Source organism: Rhinoderma darwinii, chromosome 4, assembly GCF_050947455.1.
Source record: "Rhinoderma darwinii isolate aRhiDar2 chromosome 4, aRhiDar2.hap1, whole genome shotgun sequence".
NCBI lineage: Eukaryota > Metazoa > Chordata > Amphibia > Anura > Rhinodermatidae > Rhinoderma > Rhinoderma darwinii.
The window spans coordinates 322,704,355-322,726,917 of record NC_134690.1 but is presented as its reverse complement, the minus strand read 5'-3'; the positions used below and the strand labels follow the sequence as shown (position 1 = coordinate 322,726,917).

The following is a 22,563-nucleotide window of genomic DNA, read 5'->3' as shown; positions in this document are numbered from 1 at the left end:
TATTAGACCATTTCAGTGCCCGGTTTGCCCAAGCATACACCCCCGAGAAGTGTATTTCCATTGATGAGTCCCTGGTACATTTTAAAGGGAGGCTTCAATTCCGCCAATACCTGCCAAGTAAGAGGGCAAGGTATGGCGTGAAGTTGTATAAGCTGTGCGAGAGTGCATCAGGGTATACATATAAATTCAGGATATATGAAGGGAAGGACAGCAGTATTCAGCCCCCAGAATGCCCCCCCTTACTGGGAATTAACGCAAAAATTGTGTGGGATTTGGTGCACCCACTGCTGGACCAGGGTTACCACCTCTACCTGGATAATTTTTATACCAGCGTCCCGCTCTTCAAGTGCCTCGCTTCCAGAAGGACTGCGGCATGCGGCACTGCTAGAAAAAATCTTAGAGGCCTCCCTAAAACACTGCTTGGGCAAACACTCAGAAGGGGTGAGAGCAGGGCACATTCTAGTAGCAACATATTGTGTGTCAAGTACAAGGACAAGAGAGATGTCCTTGTATTGACAACAATACATGGCCACACCAGTACCCATGTACCTGTACGAGGTACCAGTACAGAGACCCCCAAACCAGATTGCATCCTGGACTACAATAGGTACATGGGAGGGGTGGACTTGTCAGATCAAGTCCTGAAGCCCTACAGCGCTACGCGGAAATCGAGGGTGTGGTATAAGAAGCTGGCCGTGCACATCATACAGATGGCATTGTACAATGCGTACGTGCTACGTCGATGTGCAGGCCAGAGGGGAACTTTCCTGGAATTTCAAGAGGTGGTTATAAAGAACCTAATTTTTGGCGACCAGGAAGGAGGGGCACCCAGTACTTCTGGAAGCGAGGCCACACGCATCGTACCAGGGCAACACTTTCCAGGAGAAGTTCCCCAAACTGGCAAGAAGGGAAAAAGTCAAAAGAGGTGCAAAGTGTGCTATAAGAGGGGGATAAGGAAGGACACAACATACCAATGCGACACGTGTCCCGAAAAACCAGGGCTCTGTATGAAAGATTGTTTTAAAATTTACCATACATCCCTTGATTTTTAATTTACCCTGATGCACTCCGCACAGCTTATCCCCCTCATCTTTCCCTTTTGAGCCCTGCCATGTGCCCAAGCAGCAAATAACAGCCACATGTAGGGTATTGCCGTACCCGGGAGAACCCACATTACAATTTATGGGGTGTATGTCTCCGGTGGCACATGCTGGGCACAATATATCGGACACTGAAATGGCATATATGTATAGGAAATTGCAAATCTCACTTTGCACCATCTACTGCGCATTACCTTTTACACAATAACTGTTGGGTCAAAATGCTCACTACACTCTAGATGAATGTCTTAAGGGGTGTAGTTTTTAAAATGGGTTCACTTCTCGGGGGTTTCAACTGTACTGGTACCTCAGGGGTTCTGCCTACATGACTTAGCACCAGAAAAGCTCCAGTAGGCTAAATGGTGGTCCTTCCCTTCTGAGCCCTGTCGTGTGCCCAGGCAGCTAATAACAGCCACATGTAGGGTATTGCCGTACCCGGGAGAACCCACATTACAATTTATGGGGTGTATGTCTCCAGTGGCACATGCTGGGCACAATATATCAGACACTGAAATGGCATATATGCATAGGAAATTGCAAATCTCACTTTGCACCATCTGCTGCGCATTACCTTTTACACAATAACTGTGGGGTCAAAATGCTCACTACACCACTAGATGAATGTCTTAAGGGGTGTAGTTTTTAAAATGGGGTCACTTCTCGGGGGTTTCAACTGTACTGGTACCTCAGGGGTTCTGCCTACATGACTTAGCACCAGAAAAGCTCCAGTAGGCTAAATGGTGGTCCTTCCCTTCTGAGCCCTGTCGTGTGCCCAGGCAGCTAATAACAGCCACATGTAGGGTATTGCCGTACCCGGGAGAACCCACATTACAATTTATGGGGTGTATGTCTCCAGTGGCACATGCTGGGCACAATATATCAGACACTGAAATGGCATATATGCATAGGAAATTGCAAATCTCACTTTGCACCATCTGCTGCGCATTACCTTTTACACAATAACTGTGGGGTCAAAATGCTCACTACACCACTAGATGAATGTCTTAAGGGGTGTAGTTTTTAAAATGGGGTCACTTCTCGGGGGTTTCAACTGTACTGGTACCTCAGGGGTTCTGCCTACATGACTTAGCACCAGAAAAGCTCCAGTAGGCTAAATGGTGGTCCTTCCCTTCTGAGCCCTGTCGTGTGCCCAGGCAGCTAATAACAGCCACATGTAGGGTATTGCCGTACCCGGGAGAACCCACATTACAATTTATGGGGTGTATGTCTCCAGTGGCACATGCTGGGCACAATATATCAGACACTGAAATGGCATATATGCATAGGAAATTGCAAATCTCACTTTGCACCATCTGCTGCGCATTACCTTTTACACAATAACTGTGGGGTCAAAATGCTCACTACACCACTAGATGAATGTCTTAAGGGGTGTAGTTTTTAAAATGGGGTCACTTCTCGGGGGTTTCAACTGTACTGGTACCTCAGGGGTTCTGCCTACATGACTTAGCACCAGAAAAGCTCCAGTAGGCTAAATGGTGGTCCTTCCCTTCTGAGCCCTGTCGTGTGCCCAGGCAGCTAATAACAGCCACATGTAGGGTATTGCCGTACCCGGGAGAACCCACATTACAATTTATGGGGTGTATGTCTCCAGTGGCACATGCTGGGCACAATATATCAGACACTGAAATGGCATATATGCATAGGAAATTGCAAATCTCACTTTGCACCATCTGCTGCGCATTACCTTTTACACAATAACTGTGGGGTCAAAATGCTCACTACACCACTAGATGAATGTCTTAAGGGGTGTAGTTTTTAAAATGGGGTCACTTCTCGGGGGTTTCAACTGTACTGGTACCTCAGGGGTTCTGCCTACATGACTTAGCACCAGAAAAGCTCCAGTAGGCTAAATGGTGGTCCTTCCCTTCTGAGCCCTGTCGTGTGCCCAGTCAGCTAATAACAGCCACATGTAGGGTATTGCCGTACCCGGGAGAACCCACATTACAATTTATGGGGTGTATGTCTCCAGTGGCACATGCTGGGCACAATATATCAGACACTGAAATGGCATATATGCATAGGAAATTGCAAATCTCACTTTGCACCATCTGCTGCGCATTACCTTTTACACAATAACTGTGGGGTCAAAATGCTCACTACACCACTAGATGAATGTCTTAAGGGGTGTAGTTTTTAAAATGGGGTCACTTCTCGGGGGTTTTAACTGTACTGGTACCTCAGGGGCTTCTGCCTACATGACTTAGCACAAGAAAAGCTCCAGTAGGCCAAATGGTGGTCCTTTCCTTCTGAGTCCTGCCATGGGCCCAAACATCAGTTTATCACCACAAATGGGGTATTGCCGCACTCAGGACAAATTGGGCAACAAAATGGGGTGTTTTATTCCTTGTGAAAATAAGAAATTTTGAACAAAAATTACATCTTAATGGAAAAAAATATCATTTTTTTAATTCACAGCCCAATTCAAATAGGTGCTGTGAAAAAACGGTGTGGTCAAAATGATAACAACAACCATAAATGAATTCCTTGAGGGGTCTAGTTTCCAAAATGGGGTCACTTCTGGTGGGTTTCCATTGCTTTCATACCTCTGGGGCTCTGCAAATGCGACATGGAACCCGAAAACCAATCCAGCAAAATCTGGACTCCAACAAACACATAGCGCTCCTTTCCTTCTGAGTCCTCCCATGGGCCCAAACGGCAGTTTATCACCACAAATGGGGTATTGCCGCACTAAGGACAAATTGGGCAACAAAATGGGGTGTTTTATTCCTTGTGAAAATAAGAAATTTTGAACAAAAATTACATCTTAATGGAAAAAATATCATTTTTTTAATTTCACAGCCCAATTCAAATAGGTGCTGTGAAAAAACGGTGTGGTCAAAATGATAACAACAACCATAAATGAATTCCTTGAGGGGTCTAGTTTCCAAAATGGGGTCACTTCTGGTGGGTTTCCATTGCTTTCATACCTCAACACCTCTTCAAACCTGGCATGCTGCCTAAAATATATTCTAATAAAAAAGAGGCCTCAAAATGCACTAGGTGCTCCTTTGTTTCTGAGGCTTGTGTTTTATTCCACGAGCGCACTAGAGCCACATGTGGGACATTTCTAAAAACTGCAGAATCTGGACAATACATATTTAGTAGTATTTCTCTGGTAAAATCTTCTGTGTTACAGAAAAAAATGGAATAATATTGAAATTCAGCAAGAAAAATGAAATTTGCAAATTTCACCTCCACATTGCTTTAATTCCTGTGAAATGCCTGAAGGGTTAAAAAACTTTCTAAATGCTGTTTTGAATACTTTGAGGGGTCTAGTTTTTAAAATGGGGTGTTTTATGGGGGTTTCTAATACATAGGCCCCTCAAAGCCACTTCAGAACTCAAGAGGTACCTTAAAAAAAAGGCTTTTGAAATTTTCTTAAAAATATGAGAAATTGCTGTTTATGTTCTAAGCCTTGTAACGTCCAAGAAAAATAAAAGAATGTTAAAAAAACGATGCCAATCTAAAGTAGACATATGGGAAATGTGAACTAGTAACTATTTTGGGTGGTATAACCGTCTGTTTTACAAGCAGATGCATTTAAATTCTGAAAAATGCAATTTTTTCAAAATTTTCTCTAAATTTTGCAATTTTTCACCAATAAACACTGAATATATCGACCAAATTTTACCACGAACATGAAGCCCAAAGTGTCACGAGAAAACAATCTCAGAATCGCTTGGATAGGTTTAAGCATTCCGACGTTATTACCACATAAAGTGAAATATGTCAGATTTGAAAAATGGGCTCTGAGCCTTAAGGCCCAAACTAGGCTGCGTCCTTAAGGGGTTAAGGGGAAATATAGAGCAGGCTCACAGGTTGAGCTGTCTTTTTACTTAGCGGGTGATGGCTGTGTAATACAGCCGACGCCTCACTGCAATGGGCATAATCAAAGATGACCGCTCAACCCCTTAAATTCCGCGGTCAATGGAGACCGCTGCATTTAAATCAGTAGAATCAGTGGAGCGGCCCCCTCCGATGTGCCGATGGTCGTCATGGCAGCCTGGAGGCCTAATGAAGTCCCCCAGGTCTGCCATCTTTGTAATCCTTTGAAGCCCTGCCTCTGGCAAGGCTTCAAAGGAGACTATTAGTATAGCAATATACTGCAATACATTAGTATTACAGTATATTATGCAAGCTATCCAACTATCGCTGTTTCAAGTCCTCTAAGGGGACTAATAAAAAAAGTAAAATAAACATTAAAGTTTTTCGTATGGTTCCTAAATTTTTTTAATTTAAAATGTATTTAAAAGTTCAACCCTCCCCCCTTTTCCCATTTTTTCCCTAAAGCAATGTTAAAAAATATAAAGTTAACATATCTGGTATCGCCGCGTCGGTAAAAGTCCGAGCTATCACAATATAGCATTATTTAACCTACTCTGTGAACGCCATAAAAAAATCTATAAAACACCCAAATTGCTGGTTTTTGGTCACGTTAGCTCTCCAAGAAAATGGAATAAAAAGTGATCAAAAAGTTGCATCTACCCTAAAATGCTATCAATAAAAACTACAGATCTCCCCCCTAAAAATAAGCCCTCACATCGATCAATCAACTGAAAAATTAAAAAGTTATGGCTCCCAGGATATGTCAACACAAAAATTATGTTTTTTTAGCAAATATTTAAATTTTTTTATAAAAGTTGTAATGACCGGGGGTAGGGAAATGGACAAGTGAGCCCTAATCTACCCGCCACTCTGTCCCTGCCTACTTGCAACGACCCGCTCTAGGCGACGGGGTACAACTGGGCTCCGGTCCCTACGCTCAGTAAGTGCACGAGACAAACAGACAAGGGTACACAAAGCTAAGGGAAAAGGGGCAGTTGCCCACGGCAACACCATGAGCAACAAGAGTGGTGAACGAGACGAGTCAAACCAGGAGAGAACGAGGTACCAAACGCAGAGCAGGAGAGTAGTCAGTAAGCCAGGGTCAGTATGGAGCAGGATCAAATAGTAGAAGCTGTAGCTGGGCCAGGAAACCACACGAGAAGAATCACAAGCAAAGGAGGAACAGGAAAGGCAGGTATAAATAGACAGAGGGCGGGAGCTAGCTCCGTCTAGCCAGGCTGCGATAGGCTCTCCCACTCCTAAGGGTATGTGCACACGTAGTGACCAAAAACGTCTGAAAATACAGAGCTGTTTTCAAGGGAAAACAGCCCCTGATTTTCAGATGTTTTTTGAGCAACTCGCTTTTTTTGCGGCATTTTTCGCGCCGTTTTCGCTGCGTTTTTTACGGCCGTTTTTGGAGCTGTTTTCATTGGAGTCTATGAGAAAACAGCTCCAAAAACGTCCAAAGAAGTGTCCTGCACTTCTTTTGACGAGGCTGTATTTTTACGCGTCGTCGTTTGACAGCTGTCAAACGACGACACGTAAATGACAGGTCGTCTGCACAGTACGTCGGCAAACCCATTCAAATGAATGGGCAGATGTTTGCCGACTTATTGTAGCCCTATTTTCAGACGTAAAACGAGGCATAATACGCCTCGTTTACGTCTGAAAATAGGTCGTGTGAACCCAGCCTAAGCCTGCCATCCTGAGTGGTGGAAGATGGAGTCAGTCTCAGAGACATAGACTCAGGTGCAGACTGATTACCTATGGGCGTATACACAGAAGTTGTGCCTGGCAGATCCTTTACAAAAGTGGTAAGAAAAAAAAACAAAAAAAACCCATAATTTTGGTATCGCTGTAATTGTATCAGCCCATGGAATAAAGTGAACATGTCGTTTTTACCATCTGATGGACACCGTATAAAGAAAACCCCTTAAAAAAATGACATAATCGCTGTTTTTTTAACTTTCTAAAAGTTTGTAAATCAGTTTCCTGCTATAAAATGGTGAATCTTATTCATCTTTTTGATATAAGGCTATAAAAAAATTTAGAACCTGGAGAAATACACTACACAGTCATATGAGAAATACACATTTATTGTTTATTTGAACAATCTAGATATAAACTATGTGAACTTGTCTACAACATTTACATTTACATTTACAGAACCAGTTTCTGATAGCCATTACAGAAAATGAAGCCTAATATTGTAACTTCTCTGTTCATTAAGATTGGGGGATGGCCTTTTGGTGAAAATTTTTGGAAATAACACAGCTTCTCCATTCTCAACATCAGAATCTGTGTTACTACTGGTTGGAGATGCCACCTCTGGTACGGTGAGCCTTCTCTGTTCATTTACACTTGATGATGATGATGATGACAGTGGCTTTGGGGTAGTAGCTCTTGGGTGATCCTCTGCTTCAAAATCAGATTCCGTGCTACTACTAGCTGATAATACCAACCCTGTTACCCTAAACATCTGTTCATCTACATTTGAAGATAATGGCAGAGGCTTTGGGGTAAAAGCCTTTGGGTGGTTCACAACTTCTCCGTTCTCAAAATCAGATTCGGTGTAACTATTGGTTAGAGATACTATACCTGTCACACTGAACCTTCTCTGTTCATTTACACTTGAAGATGATGGCAATATTGGGGTAGAAGCTGTTGGATAGGTCACACCTTCTCCATTTTCAATATCAGAATCTGTGTATACATTGTATGACACCTCCTCAGACACATTGGAAGAACTGAAATATTTGAAGTACAAATCGTGTAAAATGGTATCAATGAGATGTGCTGCGTGAATATCTTCATGTTGAGTCATATTATGTAAGTGCAGTAGCTTACTTTTAAACTTTGGTAGAGAAATCTTGGGTTTAATATGTTCAAGGACCTTCATAACTATTTCTTTTGAGTATGCTTCTAGTCTTAAACTGCTATTGTTGACACGTTCCAGAAAAATGCCAATATCTTCATTTTTCACATTATCGGGAAGGTTGGGCTTGCGTTTTAGAGCAATTGTAGCAGCAAAAGCAGTGGTTTTATCACTTACAGCTTTAACTAAGAGGTGGCTAAGTGAGGAGTCTTCTACAAGAGACTTGTGCATTGAATTTGTTCTGTCATTTCGATTATTAACAAAATGAGACTTCTTTTTTATTTGTTCTGAAAAACAAGGTGTATCATCTGGCTCTAATAACAAGAAATCATGTTCTTCGTACGACTGTTTCGGGTAGTCGAGAATGTTTTGTAGATGTGGGGAGATCTTTGCAATTATGATTTCAACTATGTCCTTGGCCACAAATTCCACATCAGAGCTAGTAAATCCTAAGCAGGTTTCACACAGACATTCAGATGAAGACTCATTTGTCTCATTATAGAAGAATTGCGGGGATCTTTCTGTCTTCAATTCCAGCACTGTTTTTATCCGAACATCATGCAGGACACATCCCACTTGTTGTATTAATGTTGCTAATTCAGGTTCTGAGCATGAAGCACTAAGGCCCTTCGGAGTCATCTCATATTTGGATGTATGTGCGTAGACACTATCTACATTATATGATGTATTTCTTAAACTAGTATCACATGAAACACTCTTTACGTAAAGTTTGTGTAAAATAATATTCACAATTTCAGTTGCTAGAGTATTTTTATCAATAATGTATTTCTTACCTCCGTACATAAACTTTCTTTCTTGTTCTATCTCTCTTTGTATAAGTGTTAGCACTGAACTGGCCAAGTTCTTTGCGCAGATATCAAGAGTTAAATTAGACAAATTGATGGCTGTCAAATTTTCGATGGTGTCCTTAATGATGTTTTCCACCATTCTTACAATCTCCATTGCATTACATTTCGTAGCTTTGTCTTGGGTCTCCTCTTTGCCAGAAGATGGTGGTTTGTTTGGGGTTTCTTTATGTTGGTATGTGTACTTCAAACACATTAAAATGACACTGACTATGTGATCAGCAATGTCATCTTTAGATAGTGGTAAGAAATTGTCGTTAGGAACAATGTCCTTCATCCGTTTATGTAGATGTTCTTCAGCTTGGTGAAGTATGTTGTCAGCTAACTCTCGAGCATAGCTCTCAAGTTTTGTGTCTGTCAGCATGTTTTTTTTCGTCTCAGATTGTAATGGTTTCTGGATCGTTTGGCAGAAAAGAGTTTCAATTTTAGAAATGACAAAGTTCTTTAATTTTGTAAAGACGGGATTGATGGGTTTGACACCAAAAGTATCTAGTACATCACTGTTACTATTTGAGCTCTCAGTTCGGTCATACAATTCACTCCAATTGGACGCATGTATAATGTCAGACAGGATTTTTAGAATATCCCCAGAAAGATCATTAACTTCAGAATCAGAAAAAAGAGAACTATCTATAGACTGATTGCATCTCAGTAAGGTTTCTGAAAGTAGCCGTTGATGGATCCTACTCATCTGACTAGAATAGGTTAGTTTAAGAGGTACGCTTAAATCAACCAAGAGCTGTTTAAAGAGCATGAACATTACCTCCTTCACTTCATGTACAATGTCAGGCTTAATTGAGTCTTTTCCTTTAAGATGTGCACACATTTTTTCTACAATATTTCTTCTTATATTGGTTTCTATATTCTGCATTATACGTGTATCCTGGGGAAATATGATAATTTCATCCTGTGAAAAATGGGAGTGCAGACCAATCTGTTCTACCTCAAAGACAAGCAGGCTGCTGGATTCAGACTTTACGTGTTCATCTTCGAGTAAAGAATGTCTAATGTTATTAGATAATTTCTCAAGTTGATGCTGTATGACACATAGCATTTCATAATAAATGTGTTTTGAATGCTTATACAGATTGGATTTTGGGAAAATACTTTTTAATTTTCTTTTTGGATCTTCTGCAGGACCATAAAGTAGATTCTGGTGGTCAAATATTCCAGGAAAATAGATTTCTTCTGAATTATTTTTGCTCGATGGATGAATAACTTTCACTGCAAGACTAATAAATCCTCTGAACTTTCCAAAAATATCTGTTAGAACTGAGTTACTTATTGTTTCAATAAAAGTTTCACAAATTCCTTTAACAATGGTGCCTTGGTACTTAAGCAAAGACTTATCTTCCTTTATTTTTTGCTTTGTACTACACAACATGTTTATAAGATCTTCTACAATATACTTGGATAGCAAATTGATTTCCATTTGCAAGAAACCAATACTGTCTTGGCAACATTTGGAAATATCAGTCTCACAACCTAGTGTTGACTGGTTAGACTTCACCTCTATTGTTTCCATTATTTGTTTAAATGCCGACCTTAATATAGAAGAAGCAATGTCTAGTAACCTGGACCTGTCATATACATTGTGCAGGGCACAACCTGCGTCTAGGCACTCGTGTGAAGTTGATGATTTTGGCTGCCATTCTTCTGAGCTTGTATTGATTTGTTCATTGCATATATGGTCAAGCATAGAACGTATTAAAACATCAGTTATACTTGTGTCATCTTTTGAAGATGATTCATATAGTGTGTTGTGTTGGTCATGGGTTTGTTGCTGGGCCGTGGACTCTGCAATTTGACCTAAAAGGCTTTTTATAATATCCTTGGTGTGAACCTCTATTTCTGTTTGAATTTCTGGAATGGATTTCAATATATCAGTGTCAACTATTTCTCCTGCATTTAGATAGACCTTAAACTTCAAAAGCAGGAAACTTTCAATTTTTGCTGACACTGTTTGAGCTATTTCCTCCAAAATTATGTGTTCTTGACAGTGGTATAATTCTGAAGTAGATGTGACCTTATTACAATCAGTCGATACATATTTCTTGGCTTCTACTTGAGAGAAAATGGATAGGAAAGATTCCTTCCATTTCTCATATGAAGAAGTTGCATACAACATTTTTAGAATGTACTCTACCAGATGATGGGAGAAAGACTTGATGTCAGAGGGTAACAGCAATGTGTTGCTATTTTTTTGACATTTGATTGTAGTGTCAACATCATATTTGTTGCCAGGGATCTCTAAAAAGTCATATAGATGCTCAGGGATGGGGTATTTTATGTCTCTTAGTATTTTAATTAAGGTGTGAGAGACAAGATTATCCATGATTTTGAGGGGACGATGAAATTCATTTTGACTGTGCATCAGATGGTCAAAGTTAAACATATTAAGAAGAAAGCAGTTGTAGTCCAATTTGTCTTGGTTGTCCAGTGGTGATGAAACAAAGTTAACATTCTCAAAATATCCCCTGCATTGCCTAGCATGGTCCAATTTAGTCCACTGTGCTTTCATGTTGCTATGTTTATCGTTTTCATCTTCCAAACAACTGACCATCCCTGGTATGTTGACTTCTTCAATCACAGCTCGAACTAACTGGTCCTCTGAGGCTGGAACTGGGAATAATTCTCTACTTACATTTGACTCCTGTGATTTTGTGAACCGCAGAATTCTTGAGTAATTTCTTAGAAGCTCCTTTTTAGATGGTGTGTTGTTCTTTTCAAGATACTTGTACAACAGGAACATTTCCTCAGGTGAAATTGCAATTTTTTTCCCAGTTTCTTGCCTTCTCTCATAATCAATGTCTGCACCAATAATGTTTAGTATTGTTGTAATAAGTTTTTGAATGCTCACATGTACTTTATGTTCAGGTTGGTTAATACTTTTTGCCAAAGTCTCTAATTCTTTCTTCAGGATACTCTGAGATTGTTCATGTGGTCTGAATATGTCACTAAGTGATCTGGTTTCTAATGCATTATCATCTGAATTTGTAGACGTACGTTTCATAGAAGCTTCTGCTGACTGCTGTTTAAAAGGCAACCCCAAACTTAATTTGGCAAATTTTTCTAAATGGGCAAGCACAATCTTTACAATTTCTTCACTACTTTCTAGAATTGATTCTGTGGCTGTAGGAAGTGTTGCCTTGTACATTTCCTCCTGGTTATTTGCACAAAGAAAAAATTTGTACAACTTTTTGAATGTAGTTCTTTCCTCAAAGATGTCTTCATATTGGATGCTAAATTTGTGGACAGCAATTTCATGCCATTTTCTCAAAGCGTTTTCTACAATCTCACTGGCAGCGGACATCACTTCAAGTCTAGAGATTAAATATCTGCATGGCGATTTCCCTTTGATATCATTCAATTTTTCTTTAGCCACTGTTTTTACAGGTGTAAATCCAATATCGTGCCCAGGTTTGGCATAATTAAGGTGAGAAGTTATCCTGTCAAACACTATTTCTACCAGTTCTCCAGAAACAGATGTTAAGTAGGCACCTTGATCTTCAAATATTTTTTGAAATATCAAGGAATAGGTGTCTTTAAAATGTTGCAGGTCACACACTGGGATGTCAGATTTTATCAGTGTCTCGATAGAAGTAGACATGCACGGGGAAACAGTGTTTGTACTAAAATCTGTATATGCTATGGGACTGGTAACATCTGCTGGGTCACCAAACATTCCTAAAACTGGTCGCAGGTCACACACAGGGGGGTCCGGTTTTAATAATATATGCTTGGGAATGGTCACAGGCAAGGAAGTAGTTTTGGTTTTTGATGTACCTGATACAGAAACTCTTTTTTCTTTATGAACATTTGCACTAAAATCCATACATGAACTCAAGCTGCTTACATCTGCTGAGTCATCAAACAATCGTGAAACTGGCATTTTCTTTATCTTTAAAAAGAAAAGAAAAAGCATTAAAAATGTATACAGTGCTATAGAAAGTGGGTATGGTTAAAGGGGTTGTCCGAGATAAAATGACTATGTGTTAATGCTTGTAATTTATAAATGTAAATACATTTGTAATATACGTACGTTTTCCAAAGTGGCCCCGTTTTCAGATCCTGCCGTGGGCTACTTGACGGGTGACGTTACTCTCTGCACTGGCTCTGGCCGCTGTGTGGGTCTTCAATTATTTTCCGGGTATACGACACGTCACTTGTGACGTGCCTCAGCGGCCATAGCCAGTGCAGAGAGTGACGTCACTTGTCAAGTACACCACGGCAGGATCAGGAAACGGAGCCACTTTGGAGAATGTAAGTATTTACATTTATAAATTACAAGCATTAACACATAGTCATTTTATCTCGAACAACCCCTTTAACAGTGTCAGACTGGGGCTCCTTGGAATTGATTCTGAGGTCTTATCCTTCATCTATACAGAACATGTGCACATCTATTTGTAATTGGAACATTAATTTTGTTATCATTGTACCCACAGAACATATCAATAAGATCTAATAGCTTATATTGTAATGTAAATGCAAGTGGAGCGATACCTCAAGGCTGCTGGAGTCTGCTGGGAGAGAGTGCACACGTAAATCCGCAACCTCTAATCCGTAACCACTCTGGTCGACAGAATCTAAGGCTACTCTTAGGTGTTCGCCAAGGTGAGATGGACTTTGCTGCTTAGAACGCAGGTTGTCTTTGCAGAGTGCAGTTTTGGAAAAGAGGTGCAGTGCAGGAAAACCTGAGCTGGAAACAAGACAATCAGAAGGTTAACTGAAAGTCCAGAAACGGAGTAGAGGTAATCAGACAAGCCACGGTCAAAACCAGTCGGGAGCAGATAATCTGAATTAGTAGGCAAAGGGTTAATGAGAGACAAGCCGAGGTCAGTATATACGAGGTCAAGAAATCAGAAATGCAGGAGCAGTCAGGAGCTTGATCAGGAACCAGGAAACAGGAAGATTCACAAGCGAAGACAGGTGGAAAGAATCAGGTATAAATACAAGCCCACAGCAGATTGGCAGAAGGACAGAGAAGAGAGATAGGCTCAAAGCAAAAGAAGAACTGCTCAGAAGCTAGACAGGTTGTCATAGCAACCTTAAGGGAACATGTGTTTTCGTAACAGATATGTTAATAAACCCATAAGAAATAGACCCTAGTGGCAACTGATTAGCACCAAGTGGGGTTTTCTTCTGCTGGATATTTGGGGCCTCTTATTGTGCCAGAGTCTCGGCCACACTGATGCTTTTTTCTGGCTAAAAGCACATTTGCAATAAATGTTTATTTTGTTGCTAGACTGCATCTAAAATTGAAAAGGAAGCAACTTTGCAAAAAGTCCTGATTAAAAATATGCTACCATTTTGTGTCTACAACTCCTATGCAGACCAATGTTGCTCCATGATTACAGACTACAAACAAATCCTGTGTAGTCTGATCCTGCAGTCATACTCCCTTCAATCTGCCCCCTACTTCTTACTAAATTACATTTAGAAGGTTAGCAAGAAGTAGGGGATAGATGAAAGCAGGAGTGGACTGACCCACCAGAGTACCAGACTCTGACCCAATTATAGGTCCCAAAAGGCCTAGCACAGGAAAACCCCATTTGAAACTGATTTGGCAGCACTTTCCACTAGGGTCTATATCTTATGGGTGATTAAAAAATAACCTATTAGACCTTATTGACGATATGTGTACAATGATAACAACAAGTGGATGTTCACATATTCTTCGTAGAGATGGTGGATTGGGCCTCAGAATTATTCCCTCTGGTGGGCCCAAGGGACCCCAGTCTGACGCTGGGTGGAAAGGAGTATTTCCTGTTTTATTTACCTCTATTGGTTGCAGTTTCTGTGACCTCTCCTTCCTCATTTGTGAAAGAAGCCATAGGTCGTTCTTTCGCCAGTTCTAGAAAATATTAATTAAAAAACCCATAAGTATTATTAGAAGATGAATTTCATTTCAATTTGTGCTATAAATGAATAAGGTAGGCTGATCATTAAACGCATAAAGCAGATATACTGGGGTCTTTTAATTACAGCTTGAATATTTCTGCATGTAATGGCAAAATGTTTACATAATACCTACAGATTATATGACACACATCTTAACGCCTTTCTCCATTTTAAAAGGTTAAAGAGGCTCTGTCACCACATTATAAGTGCCCAATCTCCTACATAATGTGATCGGCGCTGTAATGTAGATTACAGCAGTGTTTTTTATTTAGAAAAAAGATAAATTTTGACCAAGTTATGACCTATTTTAGATTTATGCTAAGGATGCGATGTCTATTCACAATCCCGACACTTCGGTAACGTTTGTGTGGGACTTAATGACAGCAAGCGTGATCTCGCAAGCACCAAAACCAGCAGCATGAAAACGAGACGAAAACCGCATAAAAAATTAATAGAAAAAAAAAGTGGACAACCCCTTTAACCACGGACCATGCATAGACTATAAACGTCCGGGTGGTCCGGAATTAACTTTGCAGGGACGTTCCAGCAGATTTATACTTTTTTTCCGCTCTGTGGCGGCATTTAGCTCCGTGATACAGCTGTCTCTAGACAGCTGACATCACAGAGCTCTGCCCAGTGATCAATCAGCGTGGTCTCTGGGCATTTGATCATTGTAACAACCGGTCACAATGATCACAATACTTTCGGCGCTTCCCCATCCTCACGGCACCCCCTGCCCCCCCTCTCTTGGCACCCCCACCCCCTCTCGCGGCACCCTTCACTCGCATCTCAAAACACCCACCCTTGTGGCCCTTAATTCGCCCCCCCTCTCGGCACCAACCCCCCCTCCCATGTAACTTCTCTCTCTCACTTTTCTTTTTTCTCCAATAAATATATTTCTATCTATCTATCGATAGATATGAGATAGATAGATAGATATTAGATAGATGTAGCGTCCACGGCTGTGGACCGTCGGGACTAGTCACCCCCCGATGGCCGCAGCCATAGATCTGTGACAGTAGATCACTTCCGCTCCGTTCTGTTGTGTCCCATAGGGTGCGCGCACATGCTCGTGCCCAGCCTTAATGGGCCAGCACACATGAAAATAATCATCAATTAACCCATGATCACCCTGGACTATAAAAAGGGCTCTGCCCTTTCACTCATTGCTTGAGCGTTGTTGTGTTTACCCGTGTTAGTCTTGCAAATGGTCCATTAGTTATCCTGTTCCCAGTGTTCCTGTACCTGCTACCTGTATACTGTATCCCGTGCTACCGTTGTTCCTCTGCCTTAGAAAGTTGGAGTCATGTTGTGCCATCGGTCACGCCTGCTATGTAACACCATGCCTGGTGTCTGCTGCCAAGGTCGCATTGGAGCCTAGCATTTACTACTGTCTGAACTGCTACAGGTACCCTTGTGCTTGGACTATAGAGACATGGACTTGGTACACTGTTTGGCCACCTGCTATCCCGGTACGGCCCAGTGGGTCCACATACCCACAGATCGTGACAGTACGCACAGGACCCAGCTGGTCAACCCAAGACCATGACGATATCACAAGCCATGCAGGCGGATATGCTAATCTGCCAATTACGGCAGGACCAACTCCTCCAGGCGATGAATGCCATTACACATTGGCTATATGCCCAAGCTGCAATCATCTCAGCATCTGTTTCTGTTGCTCTGGCTGTTCCTCCTAAAGCACCTGACTCCCGATTCTCGCTGCCGCTACCACCTCGCTACGATGGAGACGCGAGGACCTGAACCAGTGCCAGATCCACTTCAGTCTACATGCCAGAGCATTTCCTACTGATGGCGCAAGAATCGCATTTATAGTCTCACTCCTTACTGGCAAGGTCCTAGCATGGGCAAACCCTATCTGGGAACGTCAGGGACCAGAGACCCGTGACTTCCAGTGTCTCCTACAGACTTTTACCACTGTATTTGAGGAACCTGGACGAGTCTTCTCAGCAGCTGCATCTCTTCTGACCCTTCGCCAGGGGGACACCTCCGTCGGCAAGTACGCCATTCAGTTCCGCAGCCTGGCGGCAGAGCTGTCCTGGAACAACGAGGCCTTGGTGGCCATATTCTGGCAGGGACTGTCTCCTAAAATTAAAGACGTTCTTGCTCGTGATCTGCCACCTACCCTGGATGACCTCATACTTCTAGCCACCCGGATGGACATGAGGATCCGGGAGCGATCCCAAGAGGTTCGTCGGGAGAGAAGATTCCCTAAGCTGGCTCCTATCTTCCAGCAATCCCTGTTACCCTCAGTAGTTGTCCCACCAGAGGAGCCTATGCAGGTGGACTGGCTCAAACTGTCTGCCCAGGAGAAACACAGCAGACGCACTTCAGGACTTTGTCTGTGTTGCGGCCTCGAAGGCCATGTTGTGCGTTTGTGCCCTCAGAAGCAAAAGAAACGCCAATGCCTAGGATTGGTAGGAGAGACAATCCTAGGTGGAACGGCACTAGATAAAAAGTTATCTTCCAAACTGTCCATTCCCGTGACCATAGTGTCTGGTGTAAAGACGCACTAGTGTCTCTGCATATCTAGACTCGCAGCAAACTTCATCCAAAAAGACCTAATGGATCTTCTCCAGTTGCACACAGTCCCTCTGGAGACATCTTTGGCTGTTGCTTCGGTGAATGGACTGCCTCTGCCCGACCCAATCATATCTGAAGCTCCAAGTTGGAGCCCTTCATTCAGAACTAATTTTGTTTCTTGTTTTGCCTAAAGCCATCAATCCTGTCCTACTGGGCCTGCTTTCGCTCCGACTACATGCCCCAGTCCTGGACTGGAATTCCGGAGTTCTCCAATGGGGCTCCAAATGTCGTAGCTTCTGTCTGCTACAGATCCATACTGTCCAGCCTCCTCTGCCTCAGTCATTGGCAGGATTACCCCCTCATTTCTCTCAGTTTGCGGATGTCTTCAGCAAGAAGAAGGCTGAGATGCTTCCTCCACACTGGGCTTATGACTGCCCCATTGAACTGGTTCCAAATGCGTCCACTCCCCATGGTCGAGTATACCCTCTTTCCTTGCCAGAGACTCAGTCTATGTTGGCGTATATCAAGGAGAATCTGGAGAGGGGTTTCATACAAAAATCCTCCTCCCCGGCCTGGGCGGGGTTCTTCTTTGTCAAGAAAAAAGACAGCTCTCTTCGGCCTTGCATTGACTATCGTGGTCTCAATCAAGTCACGGTCAAGAACAAAATATCCGTTGCCACTAATTTCTGAACTATTTGACCGCATACGAGGAGCCAAGATCTTCTCTAAATTAGACTTGCGTGGGGCATACAATTTGATCCAAATCCGTCAAGGTGATGACTGGAAGATGGCGTTTAACACTCGAGACGGGCACTACGAATACCTGGTGATGCCCTTCAGTCTGTGTAGTGCTCCTGCGGTCTTCCAGGAATTCGTCAATAATATCTTCCGAGATCTTCTCTATGTCTGTGTTGTGGTCTATCTCGATGAAATTCTGATTTTCTCTCCAGATCTGACAACTCATCGGAGGCATGTTCGTCATGTTCTACTGTGATTAAGGGAGAATTGTCTGTATGCCAAGCTGGAGAAGTGCGTCTTTGAGAAGAATTCTCTGCCCTTCCTGGGTTACACAATCTCGGATCAAGGTCTCAAGATGGATCCTGCGAAAGTGAAGTCCATCCTGGAATGGCCACGTCCTCAAGGCCTGCGGTCCATACAGCGTTCTTTTGGATTCACCAAGTTCTAACGGCAGTTTATCCCAAACTTCTCATCATTGATGGCTCCCATCTCTACCCTTACCAAGAAGGGTGTGAATGCCAAGGTGTGGACTCAAGAGGTAGAATCTGCATTTAATAGCCTCAGGAATGCTTTTACCTCAGGCTTAATCCTCCATCATCCTGACATCTCTCGACGGTTCTCGTTTGAGTTTGACGCTTCCTCTGTTGGTGCAGGTGAACTTCTGTTCCAGAGAGGCAAAGGAAAGGCAGTGATATGTGGCTATTACTCAAGACTTTTATCCTCCGCAGAGCGCAATTACTCTATTGGGGATCGGTAGTTACTGGCCGTTAAATTTGCTCTGGAGGAGTGGAGACATCTGCTAGAGGGTGCAGCCTTAGATATCTCCAGTCGGCTCAACGGCTGAACCCCTGTCAAGCCAGGTGGTTGCTGTTCTGTGCCCAGTTCCAGTTTGTGCTCCACTACCGGTCCGCGGACAAAAATGTGAGGGCCGATGCCCTGTCCAGGTCATTTGAAACAAAGGACACTGTGAAGCCTCCGCAAAGTATCATTGACCCATACTGTATTATTTCTGCTAATCCTCTGCAAGTTAGATAGATCCCCCTGGGGAGGACTTTTGTGCAGTTGGCAGACAGGAGGAGAATCCTTCGCTGGGTTCACAGCTCCAAACTGGCTGGGCACGTGAGTGCTCGTAAGACCTGAGATCTGATTGCCTGCCATTTCTGGTGGCCCACGCTGCCCAAAGATATTGTGGACTTTGTCTCATCCTCGACTGTGTGTGCTTCCAAACAAAGTTGCTCACGCCAAGCCTGCCGGTCTGCTCCAACCTCTGCCTGTGCCCAATGCTCCCTGGCAGCATATAGCAATGGACTTTGTCACTGACCTGCCTTCCTCTGCAGGATGCAATACGGTCTGGGGGGTGGTGGACCGGTTCTCGAAGATGGCTCATTTTATCCCGCTGACCGGCCTACCTTCTGCTCCTCAGCTGGCGAATCTCTTCATCCAGCACATCTTCCGTTTGCATGGTTTGTCTCTTCATATCGTGTCTGATTGGGAGTTTCAGTTCACCTCGAAATTCTGGAGAGCCCTCTGTAAGCTCCTAGACGTAAAGTTGGACTTTTCTTCAGCCTATCATCCCCAGTTTAATGGCCAAGTCGAGAGCATTAACCAAATCATGGAGAATTATCTTCACCACTTCATCTCCATGCAGCATGCTGATTGGGTACAGCTTCTTCCATGGGCCGAGTTCTCGTACAACAACCACACAAGTGAGTCTGCCACCTCCACACCATTCTACATTGTCTACGGCCAACATCCATGAATTCCTTTTCCTGTTCCGGCTACATCCCTGGTACCGGCAGCTGACTCTGCATTTGGAGATTTTCTACAGGTCTGGCAGCAAACCCTCTATTCTGCAGGCAGTCGATCGCATGAAGCCAAAAGCAGATGCTAAGAGAAGAGAGCCACCTGTGTATCTTCCAGGTACCAAAGTCTGGCTATCCTCAAGGAATATCCGGCTGAGGGTGCCGTCATACAAGTTTGCTCCCAGGTTTCTCGGACACTTTGAGATTCTACAGCAAATCAACCCTGTCTCTTACAAACTTCGGCTGCCTCCTACCCTCAGGATCCCCAACTCCTTTCATGTGTCCCTCTTAAAGCCTGTGATCCTGAACCGCTACACAAAAATGCTTAGTCCTGCAGTTGCTCCCAGCAGTTCCTCCGATGTATTTGAGGTTAAGGAGATCCTGGACTTCAAAAATGTAGGAGGAAAGTTTTATTTGGTGGATTGGAGGGAGTTTGGTCCAGAGGAGACGTCCTGGGAGCCAGAAGGTTCTCTCTCGTTCTGGTCCCAGGAAGAGGCCACGGACCGTCGGGATTACTCACCCCCTGATGGCTACAGACATGGATCTGTGAGCGCTGGGGCTCACATCTCCTCCCCAGGAGACGCCAGCGCTTACTCCTTCTCCGTTCTGCTGAGTCCCGTAGGGAGCGCGCGCACGCTTGTGCCCGGCCTTAAAGCACATGAAAATAATCATCAATTAACACATGATCATCCTGGACTATAAAAAGGGCTCTGCCCTTTCACTCATTGCCTGAGCGTTATTGTGTTTACCCGTGTTAGTCTTGCAAATGGTCCCTTAGTGTTATCCTGTTCCCAGTGTTCCTGTACCTGCTACCTGTATCCTGTATCCCATGCTATTGTTATTCCTGTGCCTTAGAAAGTTGGAGTCTTGTTGTGCCATCGGTCATGCCTGCTGTGGTACACAACGCCTGGTGTCTGCTGCCAAGGTGCCATCTGAGCCTAGCCCTTACTACTGTCTGAACTGCTACAGGTACTCTTGTGCTTGTACTATATACACCGTGTTCCAAATTATTATGCACATTGGATTTAAGTGTCATAAACATTTAATTATTCATTTTTCAATTAAACTTATGGATGGTATTGTGTCTTAGGGCTCTTTGGATCATTGTAATCAATCTCAGACACCTGTGATAATTAGGTTGCCAGGTGTGCCCAAGCAACCTAGGAAAACTACTTAAGAAGGACGTTCCACATTACTAAGCAGGCCACAGGTTTCAAGCAATATGGGAAAGAAAAAGGATCTCTCTGCTGCCGAAAAGCGTGAAATAGTGCAATACCTTGGACAAGGTATGAAAACATTGGATATTTCAAGAAAACTTAAGCGTGATCATCGTACTGTGAAAAGATTTGTGGCTGATTCAGAGCACAGACGGGTTCGTTCAGATAAAGGCATAATGAGGAAGGTTTCTGCCAGACAAATTAATAGGATTAGGAGAGCAGCTGCTAAAATGCCATTGCAAAGCAGCAAACAGGTATTTGAAGCCGCTGGTGCCTCTGGAGTCCCGCGAACCTCAAGGTGTAGGATCCTCCAGAGGTTTGCAAGTGTGCATAATTATATTATTCGGCCACCCCTAAACAATGCTCACAAGCAGAAACGGTTGCAGTGGGCTCAGAAATACATGAAGACTACTTTTCAAACCGTGTTGTTTACTGATGAGTCTGTGCAACCTTGGATGGTCCAGATGGATGGAGTAGTGGATGGTTGGTGAATGGCCACCATGTCCCAACAAGGCTGCAACGTCAGCAAGGAGGTGGTGGAGTCATGTTTTGGGCTGGAATCATGGGGAGAGAGCTGGTAGGCCTCTTTAGGGTTGTAGCGCCCATGGCCGCGGGACGTCGGGTTCACTCACCTCCCGACGCCTGCAGCCATGGATCTGTGAGCGCTGGCCTCCGTCTCCCTCCTAGGAGATGCCAGCGCTCACTTCCGCTAAGTCCGGCCGGGTCCCGTAGGGTGCGCGCGCACGCTCGCGCCTACTCTTAAAGGGCCAGCGCGCGCACATGAAAACAATGTTCATTAACCCACATGATTTCCTGCCCTATAAGAATGCCCCAGCCCTTCTGATCCTTTCCTGAGCGTTGTTAGTCTTTCCCTGTCTGTCACGCAAATGGTCCCTTAGTGTCTCCCGTTCCAGCTGTTACCCGTGCCCTGTTACCGTTCCTGTATTCCGCATTGTTCCTGTGCCTACCCGTGTTCAAGTGTCATCTGCCACGTCAAGTGTCATCTGCCACGTCAAGTGCCATCTGCCACGTCAAGTGCCATCTGCCACGTCAAGTGCCATCTGCCACATCAAGTGCCATCTGCCACGTCAAGTGCCATCTGCTCATCGGATACTGTCCGCCACGTCTGGCGCCACATTCCGCACCTGCCTTCATCCGTGCTGAAGCCACAGTCACCGTCCGGACTATATCAGGTACCTAAGCATTACTGTCTGCTATCTTGCTTTCACATAGACTGTGACCTGGTCAGCTGCCTCCCCGCTACGGCGGAGCGGCCTAGTGGGTCCACAAACCCAGTGTCCGTGGCAAGGGTCCCTGACGGTGTGAAAATTACCTCTGCAAAGTACGTAGAGTTTATGACTGACCACTTTCTTCCGTGGTACAAAAAGAAGAACCGTGCCTTCCGTAGCAAAATTATCTTCATGCATGACAATGCACCATCTCATGCTGCAAAGAATACCTCTGTGTCATTGGATGCTATGGGCATAAAAGGAGTGAAACTCATGGTGTGGGCCCCCATGTTCCCCTGACCTCAACCCTATTGAGAACCTTTGGAGCATCCTCAAGCAAAATATCTATGAGGGTGGGAAGCAGTTCACATCAAAACAGAAGCTCTGGGAGGTTATTCTGACATCCTGCAAAGATAATCAAGCAGAAACTGTCCAAATACTC

The 22,563-nt window shown here is 43.6% G+C and overlaps 1 protein-coding gene across 2 annotated transcripts in view; it reads right to left on the bottom strand.

The window, feature by feature from the left end:
• Window positions 1-7,026: 7,026 nt before the first annotated feature.
• The window catches only part of LOC142759959 (uncharacterized), a 55,164-nt gene continuing 39,627 nt past the window's right edge, over window positions 7,027-22,563 (bottom strand). For both annotated transcript variants that reach the window (XM_075862785.1, XM_075862786.1), the window contains 2 exons: window positions 14,470-14,544; window positions 7,027-12,588 (listed from right to left, as the gene is read on the bottom strand). In XM_075862785.1, the coding sequence (XP_075718900.1) occupies window positions 7,132-12,588; window positions 14,470-14,544 (5,532 nt within the window). In that variant the 3' untranslated portion in view covers window positions 7,027-7,131. The remainder of the gene's footprint in view (window positions 12,589-14,469; window positions 14,545-22,563) is intronic.